General features: G+C 38.4%; 1 protein-coding gene across 2 annotated transcripts in view; it reads left to right on the top strand.

Annotated features, from left to right (window-relative positions):
- The first annotated feature begins 19,020 nt into the window (after window positions 1–19,020).
- Window positions 19,021–27,054, top strand: part of LOC138056694 (pre-mRNA-splicing factor 18-like) — a 12,539-nt gene continuing 4,505 nt past the window's right edge. The window contains exons 1-11 of one of the 2 annotated variants that reach the window (XM_068902547.1): window positions 19,022–19,155; window positions 19,346–19,414; window positions 20,493–20,513; window positions 21,323–21,427; window positions 22,290–22,369; window positions 23,080–23,113; window positions 23,289–23,363; window positions 23,959–24,036; window positions 24,169–24,237; window positions 24,341–24,406; window positions 25,988–26,062. In XM_068902547.1, the coding sequence (XP_068758648.1) occupies window positions 19,090–19,155; window positions 19,346–19,414; window positions 20,493–20,513; window positions 21,323–21,427; window positions 22,290–22,369; window positions 23,080–23,113; window positions 23,289–23,363; window positions 23,959–24,036; window positions 24,169–24,237; window positions 24,341–24,406; window positions 25,988–26,062 (738 nt within the window). In that variant the 5' untranslated portion in view covers window positions 19,022–19,089. Of the gene's footprint in view, window positions 19,156–19,345; window positions 19,415–20,492; window positions 20,514–21,322; window positions 21,428–22,289; window positions 22,370–23,079; window positions 23,114–23,288; window positions 23,364–23,958; window positions 24,037–24,168; window positions 24,238–24,340; window positions 24,407–25,987; window positions 26,063–27,054 lie in introns of both variants that reach the window. The other variant, XM_068902549.1, reaches the window with a different exon arrangement.

Raw genomic sequence — 27,054 nt, 5'->3', positions numbered from 1 at the left:
TTGTTTTAGTGGAGGTTCCCTTTAAGTACTTAGCAAGCAAAGAACAAACTCTTCTGTGCCTGTGTGCCTGTGTGCCTGTGTGCCTGTGTGCCTGGTTGTACGTACATGTACAGTTGTGCACTTAAGTTTGACTGTTTTTCGCTATTCGTGCTACTTTCGTTTGACCGTTTGCCGGTGTGCCTGTGTGCCTGTGTGCCTGCCAGTTGTACGTACATATACAATTGTGCATTTAAGTCTTCGTGTTTGTATCTACTCTTGCGTGTGTTGTTGTGGTAGCGTGGTTGCGTGGTTGCGTGGTTGCGTGGTTGCGTGGTTGCGTGCCTGTGTCCTTGCAGTTGTACGTACATGTACAATTGTGCACTTAAGTCTTCGTGTTTGTATCTACTCTGTGTGCCTGTGCCTGTGCCTGTGCCTGTGCCTGTGCCTGTGCCTGTGCCTGTGCCTGAGCCTGAGCCTGAGCCTGAGCCTGAGCCTGAGCCTGAGCCTGAGCCTGAGCCTGAGCCTGTGCCTGTGCCTGTGCCTGTGCCTGTGCCTGTGCCTATGTCTTGACGTTTGTATGTACTCTTGGGTACCTATGTTTGAGTGTTTATGTTTTTGTCGGTGTAGACTGCGAGCACTCCCTTCATAAATCAGTCGTGCGGCCAGCTTTTCTGAGGCAGTCGTATTTTGTCACGCAAACAAGTAAAATGACCGAGGGAGGCTTGGGAAGAGAAGCTCCCAAGCCTCCCTCGGTCATTTTATTTAGTTGCGTGACAAAAGACGACTGCCTCAGAAAAGCGGGCCGCTCGAAGGAAGGAAGGAAGGAAGGATTACGTTTTTTGCAAACGTTGGCTGATTAGAGTGTAATGTGAAGTGCTAGGTTTGTACCCTATATGAACCATGTGAGCGTTAGCCCTACTAATGGAAACGGGCCCACACAAGAACAGAGAAAAACTCTGACCAGGGTGGGCCCGTTTCCATTAAAAGGGCTAACGCTCACTTGGTTCATATGGGGAAGAAAACTAGCACTTCAGATTACACTCTAATCAGTTAAGTCTGATTTATGAAAGGACTACTCGCAGTCAGGTGTCGGTGCCTGTGTCTTAGTGTTGGTATATAGTCTTGTGTACCTGTGTCGTTGCGTTTGTATGTATTCTCATTTGTGTCTTAGTGATTGTATGTGCTCTTGTGTGAAGTCTTGTTTGGACATTTCAGAGTTTGAACTTTGCCTGCTAGCTACTTTGAGGGAACAAGAAAATGGAGGTCATGACATGACATGAATGTTTCACATGGTACCATAACATGGCTGCTGAATACAGCGTTGTGAAACTTGTTTGAGCCTCCTTAAATTAACTGACCCAAACTGAATATTACAGTGCAACACAGATATAGCTAACATCCTTAAGATGGGGACGACTGAAAGTTAATTGACATCTCAAGAAAACCTATGAAAAGTTTGAAAGTTAAGCTACTAAGGTACTAAGCTAACCTATTTATTCAACAACAAGAATCTAATGCCTACACAGGAACCAGGAACTATAGTTGTCATCATTATGTTTCGTTAAGTTTAGAGTCTGATTGAAAATATCTTTTGGAAATAAATGTACGACCAAGAAGTTTGAAAAAGCTCTGAGCTTGTCTAACACCCTTTCATGTTTTTGTCTAGTTTCTATACACCTAACTTGTTTCACCTCATATGTTCATCTGCCCCTAAACTCTTCACATGTTCTGATAAAGTTATATTATAAGCAATCAAATAAAGCAATTCAACTATTGTTTTAAATGGTTTGCTGAACGTGAGTACCCAACCTTAACAGAATTTGATGTAAACAACTAAAACAACTAAGGATAGCTGTCATGTACTCTTATTTGTTTTATCAACACTCATTTTGTAAATGTCCTTTAATTTGGTTATAAATAAAGTTGTTTGTTGTTGTTGTTGTTGTTGTTGTTATCAGCATTTCCCACTATTTAGTTTTTATTTTCTCTAAGTGAGCTAGGCCATTCAACTAGGATAACTTTGTCCTGTTATCTAACAAACCAATTATAAAATTAAGATTTTAAACAAAAGTGAGAGGCAGTGCGGCCTGGTAGTTAAGGCACTTGCCTTGAGGTGGGTTGAAGGTTGAAGGTTAAAGGTTGAAGGTTGAAGGTTGGAGGCCCATCCTGACTGCTAGTTGAATTTGATAATGGTAGTCCTTGGCTGCATTTGTCAATATCCAACTGGTTTGCCTCCTGCCAGGTGGGTTTCTTAAAAGTTGTTTTTCTATTCTGTTGTTTCACTGATTTCGTTCCATTGGCCATGAAAAGCCCGTATGGTGAATGGCGAGTGAAGTATGTACGCATGTACTCAGGATGAGGAATGAGGAATGAGGAATGAGAAATGAGAAATGAGAAATGAGAAATGAGAAATGAGGAATGACAAATGACAAACAACTGAAGAAATGTATGTTTGAAGTTTACTAGAAAAAGCTCATTACTACGTTTTGGAAAATTAATCCACAATTCACTGGGTATGGAGTTTGACTGTGTGTGTTGATGGAAAGTAATGACCCTACACAGATATTACTATTAATAGTAAACTTTGGTGCTAAAAATCAAAAAAAAGAAATTTTGGCAGAATGTCACCAATTTGGTGATGTGAAAAAAAGCCTTCTTTTGATCAAAAAATTAGGGCAAGCCACCACTGTCATGCTTAAAAGGGAATCAATTGTTTGCTCTACAAACACATTTATATGAACCTCATTAATGTTTTAATAAGGAAAGTGAAAAATAATAATAATAATAAATAATAATAATAATAAATATTGATAGACTAAAAAATCACTCCAACTGCAGGCGTAGTACTGGTGTTGTTGTGGCGGCTTAATCTGAAGGGGGTGACCATGGTTGTGGTGGTGGTGGTAATACTAGTAGTTAAGTTGTGCAGGCAGTGCTCATAGTAATGATAGTCCTAGAAGTCATAGCTATTGTGGCTGTGGCTGTGGCAGTGGCAGTGGCAGTGGCGGAGGTAGTAGTAGTAGTAGTGGTAGTCTAGTAGTAGCAGCAGCACAATGTAGCAGTAGCAGTAGCAGTAGCAGTAGTGGTAGCAGTAGTGGTAGCAGTAGTGGTAGCAGTAGTGGTAGTGGTAGCAGTGGTAGTGGTAGGAGTAGTGGTAGGAGTAGTGGTAGTAGTAGTGGTAGGAGTAGTTGTAGTAGTAGTAGTAGTAGTAGCAGCAGCAGCAGTAGTAGTAGTAGTAGTAGCAGTTGTAGTAGCAGTAGTAGTAATAGGCATTGGTGATATGGTAGTTGCAGTCCTACTCAAAGTAGTTGTGGCTGGGAAAATGAAAATTGGTTGAAGTTGGTGGGTGGCAAAAGTCATGCGGTGGTCGTGGTAGTGGTGGTGGTCGTGGTAGTCGTGGTGGTGGTCGTGGTAGTGGTAGTGGTAGTGGTAGTGGTGGTGGTCGTGGTAGTCGTGGTGGTCGTGGTAGTCGTGGTGGTGGTGGTAGTTGTGCTATGGGCAGTACTACAGTACTACCATTTTATTTCTGTCTAATGTACATCCACGCATAATATGCTCCTTACTTGTAGAGTACATTTATGCAAACTTTTCTCTAACTACCGGTAACTTAGACTGGGTACCGTGTAAGTAAAAAATGTAACCTTCGGAAACTGACATCTCTATAATATGATCTTAATAAATTATTATACACGTATAGAGCTACTATAATGAATATTGTCACATAAAAGTAAAAAAATTGCTGCTTTTAAGGTCAATAATAACACATGTACTGCACTGGTCTACTGTCACAACCAAAGTAAGCAAACACGGAATCTCCAAGATCTCAACACCGAGTTCAACATCAAATGATGAAGAGTTAAATTAAACTAGCGAGATTCAATTCGAATGTTACAAAGAGATACCGTAGTAAGTCGAGTTGCAGGCATCCTAAAAAAATTCATCTTGAACAGTGTAAACATGTAATTGCCTGATAGCAGATCTGTGTTCCGTGCACTAGCAAGGTGCATTGTGCCTCATTTTCTTTCGTCTAAGATTGAGTTCGTTATTTTTGAACAGTTGCCTGATTATTGCTTCACAAGAAGCATGAAACGCTGAGCAGCGATCAATGTTTTTGAACCAGTAATCATCTCCTAGAACTAAAGCAGTAATATATGTATTGTTTGCTTTCGTTTTAGAAATTGACTGCTGGTTCAGAAACGTTGATCGCTACTCAGAGTTTCATGCTTTGAGGTTTTAAGTTTAATTCTGTTCAGATTGGTAGTCTAAGAGCTCCTTTAAAAAAGACATTGGAAAACATTTTCTGAGGAATGTATCTTCAAGGATAATAATGTTAAAGAAAATACCGATAACATATATCACACCTATTCTGCACGGTCACATGGATCATTAATTTTATGCTACTGTAACTTTCCTCTTTATCTTAATTATTAGGTAGAAAATTAAAGAACTAGTTGTTTGTGCAGACAATACAAAAAACAAACTAATGATGTAATTATAGTGATTTCTCGTAACAGTGGGTCTCTGATATTTCCAACACATTTAAACGACTCAGGGACAGATCGCAGGCCATTGACACTTAGATGGTATAAACACTCTGGTCATTGATGTGATGGATCAACTGTCATTATGTTATTCATAGATTGCCAGTTAAGGGTAGAATTTAATAATATATAAATAACACCTTTATTTTATATAGCGATAATTCGAAGGTTAAAAACTGCTTTACAATGACAATGAATTAAAAACTAGATAATAGAATTATGTACATAAGAATAAGAGATGTGAATTGCATTTGAAGACTGTAAAAAGTGTTGTTACATGTACGTTTCATTCCATTAGTTAATGTTATGAGATTCAGTAAGTCAGTAAATTGTTTGTTTGTTTGTTGTTCTTAATACGTTGTAGGCCTTGGGTTAATGGTCTCTGTTCTAAGTTAGCAAACCAGCTTTCCAGTACGATCCATTGGTCACCAGAGTATTATGGGAAATTCATTCAGAAGATTCCTAAAGGGAATTTGGTCTGTCTGTGAATGGTGTTCAGCAATGTTATTGCATGTTGATATCACCATTTCTTGTCACTCGAATGTGTCCAGCCAATCTTGCGTTCAGGTTTCTGCAGGTCTCACCTCTAAAAGTGGCCTGCCAATCACAGCATTTGATCTGGAAAATGCCCCTTTTCTGCCCCTTGGTTTGTCTCTTTGCCTTTCACAAGTAGTTTTTGTTAAGTAGTAATGGGTCTGTGAGCAACACGATTGTTGTAGGGCTGTAGAATCTGTGAAACAGTTTTAGAGTAGACACTGTAGTGTTGGGTTAGCGTTTGTAGTGTTTTATTCTGTATGTTAAGTCTTGTGTGTATCAAAGTCACAGTTGTAGTTGTTCAAACTGAAACGCTGACAAAGTACTTACATTTGTCTCCTAAGCTATCAAGTGAGTGTCACTTTGTCATTTCCAGTACTTGTGCAAACCCATAAAAGTGCTTCTGTCATAATACGATATCATTCAGTTTCAAGTTTACAAATTTTGCTAGAATCATTACGCATTGCTGACAAGAGGAGGGACCAATGCTAGCAGAATACTACTGGATTATCTTAATTTCGTCATTGTTCACAGATAAACCTTATATGTTTTTATCACTCCAAAGAGCAGTGGCTAAAATGTCTGCTGAATGGTTGAATAAATTAGGAGAAAGTTGGCTGCCTTGTCTACATTACTTTTGCATCTCAAAAGATCTCATGCCCATCCACTGATTAATACATGTATGCAACTTTCACTTTGAAATTCAAATAAAAGAGGTTCTAAATAAACAATTAATAATGAAAATCAGTGACAGTGGGTTAGAATGACGTTTTGATGACTCACTCATCATGTTCAAATTCATGAAACTATGATCGGATCTTGTTATACAATAACATGCTTGTGAAAAACGTGCTGTATTACAATGTGCATGGAATGTGCAGTGTCAATTAGTTAATGTTTTCCTCGATTGAGTATTAACACTCTTTATAACATAGCTTGGATAAAACACATGTTCTGATTGGCCAGTTGGTCATTTACCATTTGCCCATGGGTGCATGCTCGCTGACGACAGCTGACATGCGATCTTACTTTCCGAGATTGTGGAAAGACTAAGATGCCATCACTAGCGCATGAGGCTTAATTTTCCAAGACTTACTTCCTCCTCTTAGAATAGGGGCGAGCCTCTACAGAGCTCAAAATTGAATGATATAGCCCTAAAGATTAATCAGCAATGGAAAAGGAGGATTGAAGGTCTTAAAGCAATGAAAGAGCGAATTCGTGTTTGTACTGCTTTGGTTTCCAAACAATCTGAACTCTACTCAAATATTGAAGCCGAATCGCGGAATTGAAGTGGATTTTATGTGACGGGAGAAGATGCTACAGGAAGGTAAATGGTGTTTTGGAATGTCGATGATCCTTTTGAGATTTATTTCATCGGCCATTTGAGCTGAAATAGTGTAACGTCGCTTTTTTGGCTTGGAAAATTTGTGCTGTTTGCGATAGGTTGATCTCTTTCAACAAAGGCGAAGCATGTGCAAAGACACTGAGTTTGTGTCAACGCTCACAAGAAAATGTTTTTTCTCCTAAGAGCAAATTATCGTTGATTCCAATAAAACTTTTGTCTGGAAAAACTGTTCGTTGATCATTTTGTCTTGTTAATTCATAGTTGTCTTTAGAAAGCAAAGTTGTGTTGGCATCGGCTATTGACCAAACTTGATTTATGCAAAAATACGCGAAACACGCAGGAGTGATGTTAACGATTATGTTATAAAACAAATGGTAAACGGCTCAGCGTGCACTATTGAGTTATGGTGCACTTGGGAGTTTGCTAAGCACTCAAGAAGCTAGAGTCGCTCTCGGCTATCGCCTCGAGCGACTCTTACGCTTCTCTCGTGCTTAGCAACCTCCCGCGTGCACCATAACTCAATAGTGCACGCTGAGCCGTTTACCATTTGTTAAGTTCATTCCTGCATTCACATTGCATTTCTTTTTAATCATATGCAACATGTTTTTCATTAGCATTTACGAAAGTGGCTTACTACAGTTTTCCGAAGAAAAAGTGAGGATTTTGAAATCTGTGAAATCAAAGCAACAGGATGTCTCTCCTGAAGTGTTAGTCACTGCAATTGATGTAAAATGTAATTTGACCTAAGAAATAAATACAAATCAGGGGAAAATGCTAAATATAGTGACCAAGCACCTGGAGGGGGGAAAAGAAACTACACTTTTCAAAGGCCTTTTTCTTAAAAATGACCCTTCAACCCCACCTTGAAATTCCAGCATTTCCTTAGTGAGAAAAGTAATCCTGTATAGAAATGAATACTGGTAGTTAAATCTGTCAGACAGGTTTTTCACTAACCTGTGATCAGGTGCAAAGTACACCGCCCACCTGTCAAGAGTGATGTTATCCTGTGTCATGCTATAAATGTGAGCCACTCAGATTTTTCCCGGAAATTACCTGCACGTTGCGATTCAAGAAAGATGGCGAAAACAAAATAGAACTCTAGCTGGAATATCTGTGAAGTCAGACTTCATCCATGCAATCAAAGCTTGACAGTTTGTGCGGTTTCTCTGTTCAAACCATCAAGGAACAAAGAATTTCACACAAAATTGCAGAAAATGGCGAATCCTTCATGTTATCAGGCACAATCAACAGTACAATGAACCTTTTTCAAAACTCGAATATTTAAGATGTCAATAAAAGATGCTAAATAATATATCCAAGGAAAATGGACTTTTGAGAAATTCTAGTTTTCCAGCAGCAGCCACTCGAGAAGTGTGTCACTAAACCATTGTTCAGCGCTTCCATAAACAATGTCTAATTTCTCTGTCAAGCTCACCTGATTTCCCAATTGTGGCAGCACTAAGTTCTATTCACTTCTTTTTGGATTCACAACTTGCTGCTTCTGAATACATTCCAAAGGACTTACCACATTTACTATAAACGTTTTCAAGTAGGTGGAATTGTAACGATGCAGTTGTTTTTTCCTAGAATGTTTGGGGCTGTAAAATAACTATTGACAAACAATTCCTTGGATGCATTCTCTATGCTCTTCCTTTAAAGATTTTTGGAAAAAAATCTAAGTCAAAGCCGACAGCAGCTGTAAACAGAGCTTAAATATCATTCCTGTTCAAATCCTTCTCTGCGGCCATAATTTGATCAGCTGTTAACCGATTTTACTACAAGTATGATTCTGTTTTAACCAATCAGAGCAAGGCTCAAGAGCACTATTGTTTTTCTGACAATCAGAGTAAAGTCAAGATTCTGGACTACAGGCAGATGCCTCGTTAAGAGATTGTATCAGGCGTACCTATTCGCGCCCTGTCTAAAGATAAGTACGCAAAAACGCTGCAAAAACTGTCTAATAGATCCTTTTTTATAAAATTTTACTGATTCACAATTTTTTGACCAAAGTCATACAGCTTGTTTTTGAGAAAAAAAACCTTTTAAATGTCTTGTTCCCAGTCTCCGTCACTATATCTAGCATTTCCCCTGATTTGCATTTACTTGTTATGTAAAATTACATTTTACATCAATTGCAGGGACTAACACTTCAGAAGAGACATCTTGTTGCTTTAATTTCACAGATTTCAAAATCTTGATCTTTTTGTTCAAAAATCTGTAGTAAGCCACCTTAAATATCGGTAATGAGCTCCAACTCTACTTTCACAAATTTGGAAATGATGAGGGAGCCATTCAAACATCATTCCAACCTAATATTGCTGATTTTTATTCTTAATTACTTTTACTTTGGCAACAAAATGTTGTTTCCCATTGATTTTAAAGATATGCCAAAACTTTAATGACTTTAGGAGACTAAATAACGTAAAAAAAGGAGACACCTAACGCCTTTTCAAAATCAATAAAAAAAAGTAAACCTGGTGTAAACATTCTAATTTAGTCTAACGTTTTCTTAAACAAATTTACATGAGAAAAAATGTGTTTGGTTATGATTTATGTGTTGACCAAGTAGTTATCAATGATGAATGGTAACTACAAGTTAGACTATATCTGGTTGCACCGTTTGGTTATGATTTATGTGTTGACCAAATAGTTATCAATGATGAATCGTAACTACAAGTTAGACTATATCTGGTTGCACTGTTGCTCGACGACTTAAAATAAGTTTCATTTTATTTCAAGGCCTCACCAATAAAAAGAAGCTTAACTATGGTTGAATTCCTTGTGAACCCCAAATGGAAACTTCACTTGACTTAAATTTGGGTCATTTCTATAACAATATTATTGTGAGAAAGTATGATTTTGTTGCACATGATGTCTCTCATCCTCCATGTAGACTAGACACTCGAGCATTATTTTGCTGGGTCCCTGATCAACTGACACCAAAATCCCAGAAATGTCTACATGACTTAAAATATTAACACTTAGTCTTGAAAATTCTTAAATTATACTTAAGCCCGATAACCCTCATTTCGTAAGAAGCCCCACAGGTCATCCCAGGGGTAGTTAGAATAACAGATGCTTAACCCCAACTGCATTTAATCTTGACTTTTGAGGCTGGTTTTGAAAGGTGAGGCCTTGCAAAAACTTAATATCATAATATTTACCTAATTTAACATGTTTATTAGATGCTACCTCTATGTCCCTCTTCCTCTACTTTCATTGTTTGTCTTGCCCTCTTGCTTGACTTGTGTTGAGCCCTAAGTATCCTCCCTGTGTGACAATAAAGCACAGAGTTTGTTAAAAATGCAAGACCATCTTGTTTTACTTCCTCACTATCTTGTTACAACTGTACTTGCAAGTTTTTTAAATTAAGAACCAATACAATCTTCCTCCAAGGCCAATCCTTGACCTTTTTTGTATTTCTAGATCAAAGAGTCTGTCCTCACAGATTGTGCACTGATCAATAACAGAAAACACAAATGCATGCAGTGCAATGTATTGTGGCCCTAGTCATGGGCTGCATTTCTCTTCCTTTATGTCACCACGTACGACTTTTCTTTGACTGATTTGAATGCATGTATTTTTAACAAATCTTATACGTGCCTCTGTTGAACAGCCGGCCACCGTGAACATCATGGTACATGGGGTATCTCTGTCTCTTCCAGCTTTGTTGAGGCCTTCATGATCTGAGGGGAGGGGAATATAAAAATAGGCATCAATTTGGATAACAAGTTACAGGTAGTTGACTAGCGATTAGGCTGACATATATGGTAAGCAACTGCCATTGGCTATTTCAGGCAATTTACAATGATACAAGACACCCAAAAACAGCTCATAGGAGAAAAGCAGGGATGCTGTAAAATACTCAGAGTGAATTGGCAACTGGGTATTCTAAACAGATAATAATGGACTGGAAGCAGAGGTTTAATGTATGAATTCCAAAATGCATGCAAGGGGTTCATCAAGTTTCCAAACAAGAGGAAACAACATTATTGAAACCACAAGGCTGACCAGGCCAAGTGGTTCGACATTTTTACTGTTCGGAAACCCAATGAACCCAAATCACAAGTTTTGCAATTACTCCTAAAAACAGAACACCCCTCTCTTGTCTGGGAACTCTCATACTATCTGATCCAAGACATTAAAATTTTAATGTCAGCAGTAAGGTTCAAACTTCGTTATCATTATGGAAAATGCATGATTAGATAAAGTTGTTTATCCTCATATTCTGGTCAGGAGAAGATGAACATTGTTTGGAATACTTACTGGTATTGACTCTACCCACAATCAGATTTCATGTACACAAGACTACAGTACCACTCAAAGATATGTTGACAGTCACTTGAATGTCTTAAAACTTGGCTCAAGACTCACAAAACAAACCTTTCGAGTTTTGAGTAGTGAAAAAAATGAGCTTGTTGCTTGACTGATCTCCCGACAAATAAATTGGCCAAATCAAATGCACAAACATTGAGTGACAGTACATCCAGCTAAGTTTGATGATATGTGCTAGCAGTCTGCTGTTTATTTGCTGAGAGAAACAATCTACTAACAGGGTCGGAAATTAACACTCGCCTGCTCGCCCAGGTGAGTGTCAGAACTGTTTTGGCAAGTACTAATCAAGGATCACTCGGTTTGGCAGTTTGTACAATTTTCATAATCTATGCAAACTATATTATTGAAACTAACCGTAAATTTTCACTTTCCCCATTAAAATAAGTACACTTTCTACAAGAAATAGCTAACATGATTCTGAAATCTCCCAACAAACTTGGTTCGTAAACAGACCAAAAATCACTTGAGAATGGAATGACAATTAGATAAACAACACAAGCGGTGAAAATTAACATCTGGATTCTTCGAAGTGATGAATGATGGACTTCGACAACAATTGCATCTTTCGATTGGCCGTCTAAATATTTTATTAACTGTCACGTTATGTACATCACTGAAACCAAATGGAAAATTCTGTGGTAACTTTGGTTGGATATGCAGGTAACAAACATCAAGAATTATTTCAAAGAAAGCTTGTTGCTTCATTGTTCAAGGAAAAGCTTCTTCAGAAAAGGGTTTGATCCTCACTGAACGTATGCGTACGGTTTTTGACACAGTGTGTTGCTTCCTTGCAGCAAGGAATGAAATAGGAAGGGTTTTTTTTTCCTCTAATAGCAAATATGTTGTTTGTTTCAACAAACGTTTCGGCTTGAAAAGGGTTTTGTGAGATCTTTCTGCCTTTCTGGATTCATTGTGCTGTCACTAATTTGCATATATGGGTTGAAATTTGATATGGAAAGCAGTTTTCATAACGATGACAGGCATTCTTGCTGTTTAGTCATTCTGGTGTAAAATGAAGTTAATTTGGGAAGCCACCTTATCTACTACACATTTAGGTTAAATCTTATGTTCTTGACCAAATTTAATTTATGCAACAATTATTTGCAAACAAGAAGCTCTTTTAAAAATAAATAGTGTTTCGTTTCCAGACCAATAATTCGTTAGGGTTTTAGAGAATGAGTACAAAAATTTGAGGAGGTCAAACATGTACCCACGGCAACCCAGTTTACCGTTATGGAGCATCTAGTTTTGATTGAAACCAGTTGGAGAACCTGTCCAATCTGGACATTTCAGTGACCTTTACTTGAGTGTATCATAAGAGAAGCTACTTTCTTCACTTCAGGGTCATGTAGATCTAGTTACTGTGGCTTAAGCTCTGGTTGTGCTTGGTATGGAAGAGGTTGCCACAGGAAATCTGGGCTTCTAAAACCATATAGAGTCGTCTTTCCAGCACTGGATTGCAAGTTGATGTATTGCCATTGCCAAAGTTTGGACACATCTTTATAATCTAGTTCCTCTCCAAGTCACTTACTTATTTTTACTGAACGTACAGCAGCTGTCTTCTCTAAACGCAGAATTGTCCCAGGCTCAAAAGGTGTGACAAAGGCCTTTCTCATAACCAGGGAGCAGTGCGTTTGATCTCATTTATTAGATGTATGTAGCTGCATTGACCATAGCCTGATTGACTTTACCTTTACCAAATCCACAGCTGGGCTTGTGGCATTGTGGAAGCTTTATACTTTGTTGGTCTTGATTAATCAAGGAGGCAGAGGCCGAAGGGATCATGGACTGAACATACTGTTGATAAAATACCTCTTCATGTGATAGATTGTTGCTGAATGAACAAACAATGCTTATTCAAAATGTGGGGGGAACAACAAAGAGTATTACTGTATGGTATTTTCCGCTTCGGTCAATCCCTTTGCACAGTCTTCTGGAGAACAGCTTGACTAATCTTGTTACTGCTAAACACGTGCAATCTTAGGAGGGCTATTGCACATGTGACCTCTCACACGAAAACATGCTCTAACAATTTTCAGTTCAACAGCTCAAACCAAAGGGTAGCTGTTGGGTATCTTTTGAAGTTCTAAAAGTGTTGATTGAGGTTAGTGGTGGTATTAACATCTTTTACTGACTTAAGTCCATTATCAAAATAGAAATCTTTTTGCATAAAGTAGGCAGTGCTTGTACCAAATTAGTTCTCTCCACTGTCAGCAGCTTTCTTTAAACCATAATTTGCACAATCTAGAGATGAGACCACACCAAACAAGTGTACCTTTATGTGATACTATTGAGCCTCGTTCTTCAAATCACCTTGATCCTACCAAAAGAATCAGAGGCTGACCTTGGAACTGGTGGCATGTTCCTTTCAAATCACAGGACACCAATTGAACTGTTAGTCATACCAAGCCTTTGTAACAAGTTTAGTGAAGGATGTACAGTGAGGGAAGTAAAGTGTACCCTATTTACCCATGTATGATATGCGTCTGTGTATAATACGCACATCAGACTGCACTTTGAAAACAAAAATTCAAGCAGAAAACAAAGAGATTGTTCATGCAAAACCCGTGCAAAAAAAATCATGTTGTGGATAAGAAAATTTGTTCCACAACTTACAACAGTTAAGTAAATAAGCCTATGTAAAGTGTCAAACTACTAAAACCTTTATGCAAACTCTGACACAGATTCACAATTGAACAGTTCTCTTGTGAAAGATTCATCATCGACAAGTTCACCTTGTTGTTCGTACACTACAATCTTAGACAAAAATAGCTGGGAAGGTTATGTAAATGAATGGCACCAGAGCTGTACTTCAACCTGCTTCTGTTAAAGCGCAAAGGAAATAGTTTCATTTCTTATATAGCCCCCCTCCCCCCTATTCAATGTTGGAAGGTAACACAACAATTTCCCACTAAAACCATTCAGTTTTGCACAACATTGAATCAAGGCGGAGGGGAGAGAAGCAATGAAGACGTCAAAAGTGCTGACCTTCCCAACGGTTTTGTCTATGATTGTAGATCGTTTTGTGTGTCATCAAGGTTGTTTATTACTCCACACTTGACAAAAGACCACTCAATCATCTCTTCAGGAGTTTCCCTCCATGTACCAGCGATCCACAAAGTGACAAGCTCTTCTGAGAGCTCCTTTTGTGGCCATTGATTCGATCCGCCATCCACCACTCCCTAACCCCAACTTTAAACGGCTTATTTAAGAAACATCAAGGGGCTGCAGAACAGAGGTCAATCTGCCAAGAATTACTGCTAAATTGGTGTTTTTATGCTTTTAGTCACATGAGCTTCAAAAGCATAATTAAGCAGGCCTCTTCGTCTCCCCAGTCCACCATGTTGTGCACATCAAACTCTTCATTCCCTAGGTATCCATCTAGTCTTTCTCTTAGGCTGCGCTGATAACTCTATGCTTGTTTCCAACTTTAGGCACTGTCTTCCTCTTGAAAACCATCATAAGTCTTAATTTTGATCTGTCACCGGCACACTCCAACAAAGAAGTTGTGCGATTCTTATTTCCCATCGTTCTAATCTTAACAATCTTCTCTCCGGTATTGTTGATCATTTGGTTCAGTGGCATGTCGTCCATATTTCCAAAAACATATAGTGGGTTGTTGTGTTCTTTGCACAGTTTTATAATACAACTGTGAAATTGGATGATCTTCGGTGAAATTAACGATGCATAACATATCAGACACAGTGTAATTCTGGTGAGTTTCACGGCCATTTTGATGTTTTAATAGCTCAAACGTGAAGGCTCTTTTTATCAGGTGTTAATTTAAATAGGAAGGTTAAAATATTTAATAGTAGTAGTGGTAGTAGTGGCATCCTCGTCTCAAATAGGCGACGGTCAGCGCTGGGGATTTGGGCAGGATCTTGTAAGACTGTGTAACCCAATCCTGGAGTGGCAGTTTCTGTTGCAGGTGGTGCAGACGTGCCTTGTGGAATCGCGCGCAGAGGCTGCGGGTTCTTTCCTCGCCGCCCTCTTGCATGTAGCCTGGACTCTTGCGTTCGCTTCCGCCTTTGAAACCCCTGCTTTGACACTTTGCCGCCAAGTGTTTGGCGATGTCCTCCCATGCACTGGTGCCGATTAGTGCAGATCGCAAGTCTCACTTGATGACGTCCTTGTAGCACAGCAGCGGTCGACCCATGCGACAGATGCCCTCCCGCAGTTCTCCATAAAAGATTTCTCTTGGCACGCGGTCAGGCTCCATGCGATGTGCATGGCCGAGCTATCAAAGGTGTTGCTGAATGAGAAGTGATGGCAAGCTCAGTGAGCCAGTGTGCTCCAGGACCTCGGTGTTGGTGACTCTGTCCTGCCACCTGATGTGCAGCAGGCGACAAAGGCAGCGGAGGTGGAATTTGTTGATTCGCCGTTCTTGTCTGCCATAAAGGAGTGTCGAAAGAACACAAGCTTGGTAGACGCACATCTTGGTCCTTTCGCTCAACAGGTCATTGCCCCACACTCGCTTGTTGAGTTTGGCCATGACAGCAGCTTCTTTGGAGATCCTGCAGCTGATCTCAGCATCGAGCAAAGTCGAGCTTGACATGGTGGAGCCCAAGTAGGTGAAGGTGTCCACAACCTCCAGCTCTGTGTTGTCGATGGTAATAACTGGAGGGGACTCAGGACCTTGTGCCAGGATGTTGGTCTTCCTGAGGCTGATCGTTAGCCCAAGCTTCTTGCAAGCATGGGACAGCTTGTCTACGAGATGTTGGAGGCCCTCTCGCTGTGGGATGTTAAAGCAGCATGGTCTGCAAACAGCAGCTCCTGTATAAGCACCACCTAAGCTTTGGTTTTGGTGCGGAGTCTGGCGATGTGTAAGAGTTTGCTGTCTGACCTCGTCCGGACGTAGACACCTTCTGTACAGTCTACAAAGGCATACTGGAGCAGCATCGCGAAGATAATCCCAAACAGGGTTGGAGCAAGGACACAGCCCTGCTTTACTCCACTGCTGACTGGGTACGCATTGGAGGTGGCCCCATCAAAGAATGCAGTACTCTGCATGTCCTGGTGAAAGGAGGTGATGATCGCCAGGAGCTTTGGTGGGCGGCCAATCTTCTGGAGGATCTTGAAAAGCCCGCTTCTGCTCACCAAGTCAAAAGCTTTGGTGAGGTCCATGAAGGCAAAGGCATCATCTACCTTAAAGGCATTCACCTATCTTCATCTATAATCAACACCCCTTACAATGCCTTTCAAGCCAACTGTCATCTGTACTCATTTGCCCCCAGTTGCTCTCATTTACCTTCATCCAAATTCATTCACCCTAGTTTTAGTTCATTTTCTTTCAGTCATATTAATCAATCCTCATTTGCAGATATTTACTTTCATCCAAAATCTGTCATCAACTCTGATAACATAATTATTCAGTTTAAATAACCATCCCTTTAATTTTTATATCATGAAAAAACTGTGCGACTTTTTTTACTTTCCTCTGAAATTAATTTGTGAAGTCAACCCAGTATGGAACCCATTCCCCTTCACTGCTCGGTCATGGATCAAAGTGTGACGCTTTTCCTGTCTTTCAAAGCCAACAAAAAGTGACATTTCAATTATGTTGACAAGGTTCTAAAACAACATGATGTATTTGGGACAATTTCAGAGAACAAATATAGTAGAAAAGTGTGTTGTTGAGGTGATCAGGCTCTACAGTGTAATCAGGAATTTCCTGCGTCTGCAAATTTGGATTCTTCTCTTCTCCTAAGATTAATGTCGCCACTGTATCTACTTCTGACTTGGTACTTTCATAACTTCTTAGTCAATGTATTTCTTCCATTTTTGCACCTTATTTTTTCATTTTCATTTTTACTTGTCATAGTAATTTGGAAGTATTAATACTATTTTACTGGGACAAACAGATGCTGTAAAACTTGTCCAGCCTTTAGGACCACTGAATGAGAACAAAACAGCACTAAGCGAGAGAAACTCCACGAACGTTTCACTGAACAACTGAATCTTCCAACCGACCATGCTAGTGCCTATAGAGTGCTCAGGTGACATGATCTAAAATGGTGTAAAAATACTGAGGTCTAGGAAAGCTACAAAGTGGCTATTGTTGCAATGAAATTCCCGTGGAATTTGTTCAGTGACTCTTTCAGGAATGGACGGTTGAAGGAATATGAAGGAATCAGGAAAATGAAACACCTCAAGCAAGTGATCTTACATTTCCAAAATAAATTATTTGTAGATTTAACCAACTTGGGTAAAACTAAAATTAAAAGATATGGAAAATCTCTTTGTTCTCTAGTTGAATTTTGAGTTTATTTTTTCATACTACACACCTCCTTGAGTTTAAGGAAATTCGTTGATGGTTGTAAACTACAATCTTTTCTCAGATAAAACAAAGTTGTTTTGAACATGGCTTTTGAAGCTGTCTGTTGTTTACTTGACATTTTTTGCAATAATATTTTCGCTCTACACAGAATTATGTTAAAATGGTTCAAAAGACAAATTATTATTTTAAAAAGAAGTATTCCCTTTAGACATGTACAGACAAACTAATCAAACCTTTAAAGCATATTTACAACTTGCCATTATTTTGGTAAGCAAAAATGTACACGTAAAAATGCACACACTAGCAGGTCACTTGGCAGGTGGACCTCAAAGTTTGCTACTTCTCTTAGATTTATTCCCCTAACTTCAGAGCACGACAATCAAGTTTTGAGGATCAAGTCAAGACTGTCAACATACCCTTGAGTGATACTGTACAATCCTTAATTGGTGAATTTCTTATTAAGGTTATGTCATGGATGCTAGATAGAATTATGTAAGGCCCACTCCAAACGCTGAAATTCACATGTGCCAAATCTAATGCAAATGAGTGAAAACAATAGATTTTTCTCACTTGGATTAGATTTAGGACATGTGAAGTTCGATATTTGAACCGGGCTTAAGATTTCTGTCACTAATTTTCATTTTTAAAAGTTAATGAAGATTGAATAAATAAAAAAATATATTTTTGGAGTAACTGTAGAATACCCGGCCAATATTGAATTCTTGAAATGGTAATGTTGGAAGAACCAGGCATATAACAATGCACGCCATTCATAGGAAAATAAGTAGCTGGGTATTCTGCAGTTTACCTTAATTTTATTAAAAAACGAAGTTTAAAAAGCAAATACAAAAATCCTCACCCTCTGAAAAAAGTTCAGTTCTCAATCCATGTTAATCCCCATAGGCTCTTCTTCTTTGACAGATTTAGAAGGTGACCCTAAAATTAATGAACAATACATTTTATCAACCATATTTAATGCATTGCAAACTAGGACACTGAAAAACGCAGACTGCAGACTGTGCAGACCATCGGTAAAATGAAAATTCTGTTAGCCTGAACTAGGCCTAAATAACATTCTGTAAGCCTAATTAGGCCTAAATAATATTCAGGTTAGCCTGTTTACGGTTAGCTTTCAATAATAGTGTGGGTAACACCATATTTTACCCCTGGTCTGCACAGTCTGCACAGTCGACTGCAGTCTGCGTTTTGGCGTAACCGTTGCAAACTTTCGTTTTGTTCGGAAGGACTCAAGTTCTAGACTTTAAAAAACTACTAAGACCAAGGTTAAACTTGAATAATGCCTTTCTGTTACTACTACTACTACTCAAAGGTTATGGAGTAGGACTCTTCAGTGGTTTTGCTTGTTTGCATTGTCCAAGGTGGCTATATAAACTTTTACTTCCTTTCAAACTGAAAACCGTTAATCCCTGGTTTACACCAAAAATTCCAACAAACCACTTTTACTTCACTGAGGATGTGATATAAAATACGAGTTTGACAAAAGCTCACCTTAAAGCACGTTTATCAAAGTAGTAAGTTGTTCAAAGAAAGACATATATGTATATAATGTAAGATGAAATGTAAGCTTATGTTTGAGAGTGCTAGTAGAGCCAAATCCTCGCCACGTCATCATAATTTCGATTTTGCATGAAATAAGGTTCTTTAACAATTACTAACCGTATTTTTGTGGCTTAAAAACAGCGCCATATTCTTCTTGAAGCGAAGGCGAACACCAAATGCAAATGAGCCCCGCCTGAGATAATCAGATGCAAGTTTGAAACGCACGTGCGTTCCACTCGCACGAGCGGAATTTTTAATTGTTTTTCAGCTTGTTCGTTTTACGCTTTTTTCCCGTTGACTATTAATTAATGAGAATGGTTCAAATAAGCCTAAAGTTTCATGTTTAAAGTAATTCTTACCAAATCAAGTAACTCAACTTTGCTTCCAGAAGCGCCATGTTGATCTTCAGGTCTTTGATTCATGTAAGCAAACACATAACAATCCGAGGTGAAATTGCGTATACTTACATGACGTATCGATCTGAAATAAAATAGTTGCTTTGTTTTGCTTGTTTTGAAATGGACTTTCTTCTTGCTGAAATCGACAGAAAAACGAAACAAATTGAACAAAATGAGGTCACGTCGGTGAGTATATAGTCATGAAATAACACTGTATATGTATGGTTTTTTTGGTCTTGAAATCTACGTCTCGGACGACACTCGACTGACAATTCCATAGCTACAGCTGTAAGCATGATCATGATGTTCCTTTATTTATTATACGTGTTAGAGCTTATGGAGATAGTCATCTTTAAGCTTATGCCATTTGTTATAGAATAAGAAGTATTTTAGAAGAGGTGAACTAGCAGCCAAACAAGCAGAAGAATATAAAAAGAAGCAAGAGGTACAACTTCAAACCCTTTCATTTCTTCCAAATAAGCTTAAGTTTTTGGGTGTTTAAATTTAAAGACGTAACCGTTCTTATCGTCCTCCACAGTCATGGATGAGTAAACATCCGTTTTTTTCAACATCATCACTTTATGCACCTGTCACTGTAAATCCCCACCCCAGGGAAACATGGACATTACTAAACAACGAAACACCGATACAGCGAAACGGCGAAACGAAGCACCAAAACACCATGTGTGACCCCACCATACATTGAATACTAACCGACAAAGGTTGGATTTGAGATTAAACATTGTTTTAGGCCTAATTAGGCCTAAAAAGTTATTGCTCCTAACCTCAGTCTTAATCTGAATCCTAATCTTAATCTCGATGAATTAGAAGCAATAACGTTTTAGGCCTCATTAAGCCTAAAATGATATTTAATCTCAAATCCAACCTTTGTCGGTTAGTATTCAATGTATCGTGCGGTCATACAAGGTGTTTTAGTGTTTTGTTTCACTATTTCGTGGTTTAGCAATGCCCGGGAAACATGGGACATTAGCCACAAAGCAAAACCAAACAAGGATAATGTCCTACATACAGGGGACATATTTGTAGGTCTAATCCCTACCAAAATAAGAATAATCCCCCACATAAAGGGACAAAAAAACTCCTTGTCTAAACCCGCAGTATTACTTCAGAAGTGTGATTGACATTTATTTTTTAATACTTCAACGTCTGGTCAACACATTTTCAGGACACATCACCATAAAAGGAGACAAAGCAGTCCATTATTTCTTCAACTTTTCTGGCAGGAAATGCACACTACAAATGATTTAAAGACTCTACAGATTTCATTTTCATCAATTTCATTAAAGAGACGAAGATAGGAAATCGAACTTTCCTTGTATCGATGGGCGTCACAAGCCTATATACAAATATACCACAGGAAGAGGGAATCACTACAGTATGCAAAGCATACGAAAACTTTCACAATTACACTGACAGGTGCATAACCTTGAAATCTTGTCACGTGCTGTTTCCTAATGCTGCAACAATTTGACAGAATCATTTAATTTTCTTCTTTTAACTAGGAAAAACTCAAGGAAAAAGAGGTAGGCCAGTGATTAAATAGTTCTTGTGTGCTATTCCAAAACTAACGTTACTCTGATTTGGAGAGGAGACTCATCTCTGACTCTTAACAGTATGGTATCATCAGCATAATGTTCATAAATGTAAATTGATTACCTTGTGGATTGAGCCATTGGTCAACATGAACTAAGAAATTGTGAGTTTTTAGCTTTTTTATATCACTTTAATAGTGATTAGAAACAGTATCGGTGCAAGGCAAAATGTGACTTTCTATAGGTTTTCCCTCCATTGGAGTAAATAGGAGAGTGGAAAAATCTTGAGAAAAAATTTATTTTCTGTATTTGGCACTCTGTATCCCTACAGAATCAATGATCACGTTTCTTAATTTCCTCCTATTTAATTTTATTTTTCATATTATTATGCTCCCACTAATTTCACGGCTGACCACTATGGGATATACATTTGTACTGCAGGTGGTTTTCATATGATGTTACCGACGCCATGTTGATGGATGAAAACAAAAGATCTCTCATTAGACTATTTTGTTCGTCCACCATCATTTGTACATTACACCATTGTCACCTTAGTATCAAGAGATTGGTTGAAAACCACCTATAAAAACCCCACACAACACATAATACTTTAATAATTTGTTGGGGGAGAACAGTTGACACAAAGTAAAAAGTTTCCAAAATTTTAGACTTTGGAAGTTGAAAACCCTATTCATGTATCACTTTAAGCTTTGTTATATGAGTGAGACAATGTTATCATGTTTATAGATCTGTGTTTTTTCCTTTGTTGAGGAAATTTTCAAAACTTAATTTTTTTAAAGGAAAAATCAGGGAAAAGAGCTGCAGAAGATGGAAATATATTTTCCAGATTTAAAAAGAAGAAAGATGGTGGTGATGAAAAATCAGCCTTGATTCCAAGAGAGGAGGTTTGTTTGTTACAAAGAAAATTCATTGATATTTTGAAAAAAGAGACTACAAAGTCAAGTTTTGTGCCACAATAAATTATGCAATTATTGTATAGCATTCACACCCAGGCCAAAGCATAGATTTTTATCATTATTTTCATCCAAAAGAAGCAGTATCTGAGTGAAACCACTTGGAAACTAAATGTATATGTTGTGGTTTAATTTTTTTTCTTGGTTTAAATTTTTTCAAACCAGTTTAAGTTTGATTTTTCTTTGCCTATTTTTCATTATCGTGATCTCAAACAAAGGAAAATCAAAATTGAACTGGTTAAAAAACTTTTGAACCAGGAAAGAAAATTTGAACCACAACATTACCTTTCTTAAACTTGAGTAAGTTGGGTTGAAATTAGAAAGATTCAGCACCACATTTACAACAAATGGCAAATAATATCAATAATAATATTATATTTATTGACTTTTCAAAAGGAAAAGACAAGCCTGAATACAAGAATTTTCATGTTTTTATAACAATTAAGCATCAGCCTGTACAATGTAGTTTGTTGTTTCCTATAAATGCAACATTATGCTAAAATCTTCCTATTACTGTAGGTTTGAATAGTTGTTGTCTGTAAGCATGCATGTCTGCACCGATTAAACAAAAAATGTACCCACAGAATTTATTCCTTACTCAGTAATGTCCAATTTTAATGGGACAGTGAGTGATTGACTCCCCATTTACGAGTAAAATTGTCTGGCGTTAGACATAGTAAAATATTAATTATGGCCAGTTTAGGCCGGTTTAGGTCTGAATGGGTTAATAGTTTATGACAAACTTTAAATGCAGATCAAATTAGAGTTTTCTTTTTTTCCATTATTTTCAAAGGTGATTAGGCGACTCAGAGAAAGGGGAGAGCCAATCAGGTTATTTGGAGAAAGTGACGAGGAAGCTTGTCAGAGACTAAGGTTAGTGATTATGTGTAGGTAGTCTGAGGGTTAGGTGCAAAAGGCTAACTAAACATCCTGATGAAACAACTCAGAGCCCGGTTGTTCAAAAGCCGATTAATACTAATCCTAGAATAAAAATTAACGGAGGAGTTGCTGTTCAACGCTGATATTTGCCAAAACTTTACATTAGTAGAAGTCAATGTTGAAAAACAAAAATAATCAAATTAAAGAAATATTCATTAATGGACGGGTTTTGATTGCTTAACCTCTTGACAATAAATTTTGTCAGGCCCCTATTCAGTATTCAAACCAAAAGTCATCATCAAAGTAAAGTAAAGTAAAGCGACCATATTTAACGTCGATAACTCGTAACAGTAACTTTAATCACTGACAAACCTGAGGTCAACGGTGCCCTCATTTTACTCCCCCCTCTCCATCAGTGCTCCGTTTTAAGGGTATTTAAAACTAACTAGCTACACGGAAAGGAAAGGAGTCGAAACAAGGATGCGAGATCCGGGAATCGAGCTCAGGACCTCTTGCACCAAGGCTGCGCACTATAAACCGACTGTGCCATCCTTGCTCCTACAGCATCATGATGCTCACTGATGAAGAGTTGCATGTACATTTACAAAGGTTGCATATCACAATCCTCAGCTTACACTACCCCTTTATTTCTCCACTGTCCAGTGAATGGTGCTTTATTTGTGTGGCTATTAACTATTTTACAGGATAATTGAGATGCATGCTCCAGAAATCAATAAGGTATGGGCTAACCCTGGAAGGTAATTCTGACCAACTTTTTAAGTGTTGATTGAATGACACTCTTATTTTTGTCATTTCACATACAAAATGTCCTAAAAGTTGTATTTCACTTTGTAGTAATACATTTCTCTTGATTTACCCATGGCTGTTACTTATGAAATGTTTTGGGTACCAGGGTCTGAGAAATGACTTTAAAGCTGCCATGGAGAAGATTGATCAAGAATATTTAGCAGAGTTGATCAAACAACAGGTAACCATTCTTTTACAAACTATTGGTGTGTTGAATGTAAGGTGGCCCAGAGACATGACTACTGGCTTATGCAGAACAGCTTTACAACCAGTTCTAAAATGACTGGAGGATACCCTTTTAGCAGGTTGAAAACATGGCCACTTTAATGGTTGGTCATCACTTAAACCTTTTCTGCTCAAATTTAGAGGCAATAATAATTTTCAAGTGAAGCTATGATTCTGGCAGTTTTGAACGCAATTTTAGCAATTGTACAGAGAAGCCGGAAAAATTCAGGACTTCAACAGGGTTTGAACCAGTGACCTCGCAATGGTGGTGCGATGCTCTAACCAACTGAGCTGGGTTCAAATGTTTCTGGGATGAATGAAACAACGAACAAAATGGTGCATGAAATGAATCATACAGTACATTGAACTGCTAAAATTGCATTCATAACTGTGAGGAAATAGCTTCACCTTGATTTGGTATCCACCGTTCAATATATGATTCATTTCATAGATCATTCTGTTTGTTACCTGTAATAATTATAATAATTTTGATACATCTGGTAATGATAACGATGATGATGATGGTTGAAATGAATCTTGCTATTTTGCAGGGCGGTGAGGAGCAAGGTTCAGAGGGCGAAGGGTCATCTCTTATTGAAGAGGATGGAACTACACTTGATGATATCCAGGTAGTACTATGTTAATGTCATCTCAAACAGGCCTTCTCAAGACAAATGTAATGAATACACAACATCATTTTTGTGGAAAGCGTACAATGTACAACTTTGGTAACTGTGGTTTTGTTGTTTTTTATTTTCAAGAGCTTGGCAATCAATATGGGAAAAGGAGATGAAAATCTAGATCAAGATGTTATCTTAAAATTTTTAGAGGTTTGTTGTTTTAGTGTTTTCATCAAGAACAGATAAACAGATAAACAGTCATAGACTTGACAACAAAATGCATTTGTGAGAAAGGTTTTTCCTTTGTTCATAGTTTCTCCTTCGTCTCTGGGCAAAGGATTACAAAATCAGATCAGATGACAGTAAAAGAAGTTTAGAGGTAAAGTGTAACAACTTGTACTAACTTCTTACAAACCGAGCGCGAGGGCCGTACTGGGGAATATTGGCCCGCGGTCGTGGCAGTACGGACCGAGCGCAGCGAGGTCCGTACAAAAACGACCAAGGGCCAATATTCCCCAGTACGGCTCGAGCTCGGTCGGTTAGTAAGTAGTTTATTATAGGGCTTTTTAATTACCTTTTGCTTTGTTTTTGCAAGCCTGTAATCGGCCCATGGGCATTACGGGAGAATAATGCCCTACAATTCAGTTACAATTAGCCAATCAGAGTGCGCGTTATATTGGCTACAAACACAAGCCATATAATACATGTAAATCATTGTTAATGAATCCATTTTTAGGAATAATAAGCACAAGGTTTGGAGACAGATTACAAGTACATAATGACTTTTCTAAGTTTGAAACAGTTTTGGGAAAAGAGATTGAAGAGGAAGGCTCAGAGCTGGGAAGAAAGCCCAGCCTTATCCTATAGCCATCCCTGGTGTAAGTGTTTTTTGTAATTCACTTCCACTTTGTCCTGTTCAGATACATCCTACGCTAGCAGAGTGCATGAGAACTCATTACACTGCCTCCAGCAAGACAAAAAATGGCTAGTCCACAACCACTGCTGTTACTGAATGTACATCTATCATTTTCTGGAGCAGTTGGTTGATGGTCGGACTACCCTGCTGGAGGTCACAGGATCAAAACCCAAGCGGGACCAACACTTAGGGTCTTTAAATAACTAAGGAGAAAGTGCTGCCTTTGTGATACATCTGCAAATAGTCTTCTAGTAAAATAGCCAACTGGTTTGCCTCCCACTCAATGCTAGTCTTCTTGGATAAGGATGATAAACTGTAGGCCACATCTCACATCACTTAATGCGTGGCACGTTAAAGAACCCACACACTTTTCAAGAAGAGTAGGACGAACATAGTTTTCAGTGTAGTGGTCAAATCATTGTGTTCTGGGGCACCTTTGTAAACTACTTGTTATTCAGTTGGAGGCAGTGTAGCCGAGTGGTTAGCGCCTATACCTTGAGGTCCGGAGATCCGGGATTCAAGACCGTGTTCTGACCACTCACTGAATTTGTTTCATGTAGTCCCTTGTTCAATTTCCTGGCGCATTTGTAAAATAGTCAACTGGTTTGCCTCCCACTCAATGCTCGGAGATATTAGCCACTAGCTACTCTGAAATTCGAGGGTAAACAAATTGATTATTATTATAATATTATGACTGTAAACTGCACGGCTGCCATTTGTGCCATAAAAGCAGTCTGGCAAAGTCCCCCACAATTGACCCTGAAAAGCACCTAGGGCCTGAGTGGTGAAATACATAGATGTACTGTATCAATAATTCATTTCACTTCAATTACAGCACCAGACTTAAGTTCATTGTTGTGTTGTTTCTGTAGCCATCATTGAGCATAGACAATCAATTAAAGATGGCAATCCTTACCATACAAGTTTAAAGTCAGTGGCTTTGTAAATCAGCCATATTGATCAATAATGAGTTTGAAGGATTCTTAAAACTGTGTCAATTCCATGTAGGTACTTTTATCTTATCTTATTAATATTATATTCCAGGCAAAATTAGCAGGTGCAACTCAAAGACAGACAGAGTCATATTTAAAACCATTACTAAGAAAGCTAAAGCACAAGGTACTGTAGAACGAAAATCCAAATTAGAAAACCATGCTGAAGACCACAGCTCCTACCTGCTGGCTAGCTTGCCGGAAATGTTTTAAGTTCTTAACTCATTTGCCTAATTTTCTTCAATTGAAGGCCAAATATAGGGTTTGTTTGTTGAAGAATCATTGCCCTGGCAAAATCAATAAGTTAATAATTTACTGTTTCTTTTACTGTGATTTTGATAATTCCGCAGAATCTCACCTTCAAGTTCAAAGCACCAAACTGTGTTTTGGCTTCCATCAATCAAATTTCCAAACATAGCCGGGAAGATCGATTCTGCCTTCGGAAAGTCAATTGGAGTTTTAGTTTAGTTCACAGCTCGAACACCATTAGAGGGTCTTAAGTAAAAAGATTTGTTCATATTCTATCATGTTCCATCGGCATCGAGTTAAAATGTACGAATATACTGTGGGAACCAAAGATGCTGATTGGTAGGTTTTGTCATGCATCAATTTATTTTGTTTCATAAATTATTGATGCAAGCCAAAACGCAGTTTGGCTGTTGGCGCTTGAAGATGGGATTCTGCAGAATTATGAAAATCTCAGGGTTTTTTTTAAGGTTTTAAGTAGCCGGACTTTATTGCAAAGTAGACGGTTGTGGGTCCGGAGGACCGAGACGATGGGCTTTAGCCCATCGCTTCTAGGGGGGTTGGGGGACATGCTCCCCCGGAAAATTTTTGAAAACTGAATGCCGGAAAATGCATTTCCTGGCATTTTGGGCCATGAAACTCAAACATTAGAGGGATGAATCAAGCTGCAATTATACTATGAAGACCATGTTCCTCAGAGAAAGGCGAAGCGACTTTTCAATAATACAACCCTATAAACAAAAAGTTGAGTGATATTTTTTGTATCTTTTTGGTGGTTTTGCTGGAGCTAACGAGCCTGGCAAATATTGCCACTTGACAACTTGTAAACATGGCACATACTTTGAAGGACTAGACCAGCAAAGGCTTCTGATT

The sequence above is a fragment of the Montipora capricornis genome, chromosome 7, assembly GCF_036669925.1.
Source record: "Montipora capricornis isolate CH-2021 chromosome 7, ASM3666992v2, whole genome shotgun sequence".
In the NCBI taxonomy this organism is placed as follows: domain Eukaryota; kingdom Metazoa; phylum Cnidaria; class Anthozoa; order Scleractinia; family Acroporidae; genus Montipora; species Montipora capricornis.
This window is presented reverse-complemented; position numbering and strand designations above follow the sequence as displayed.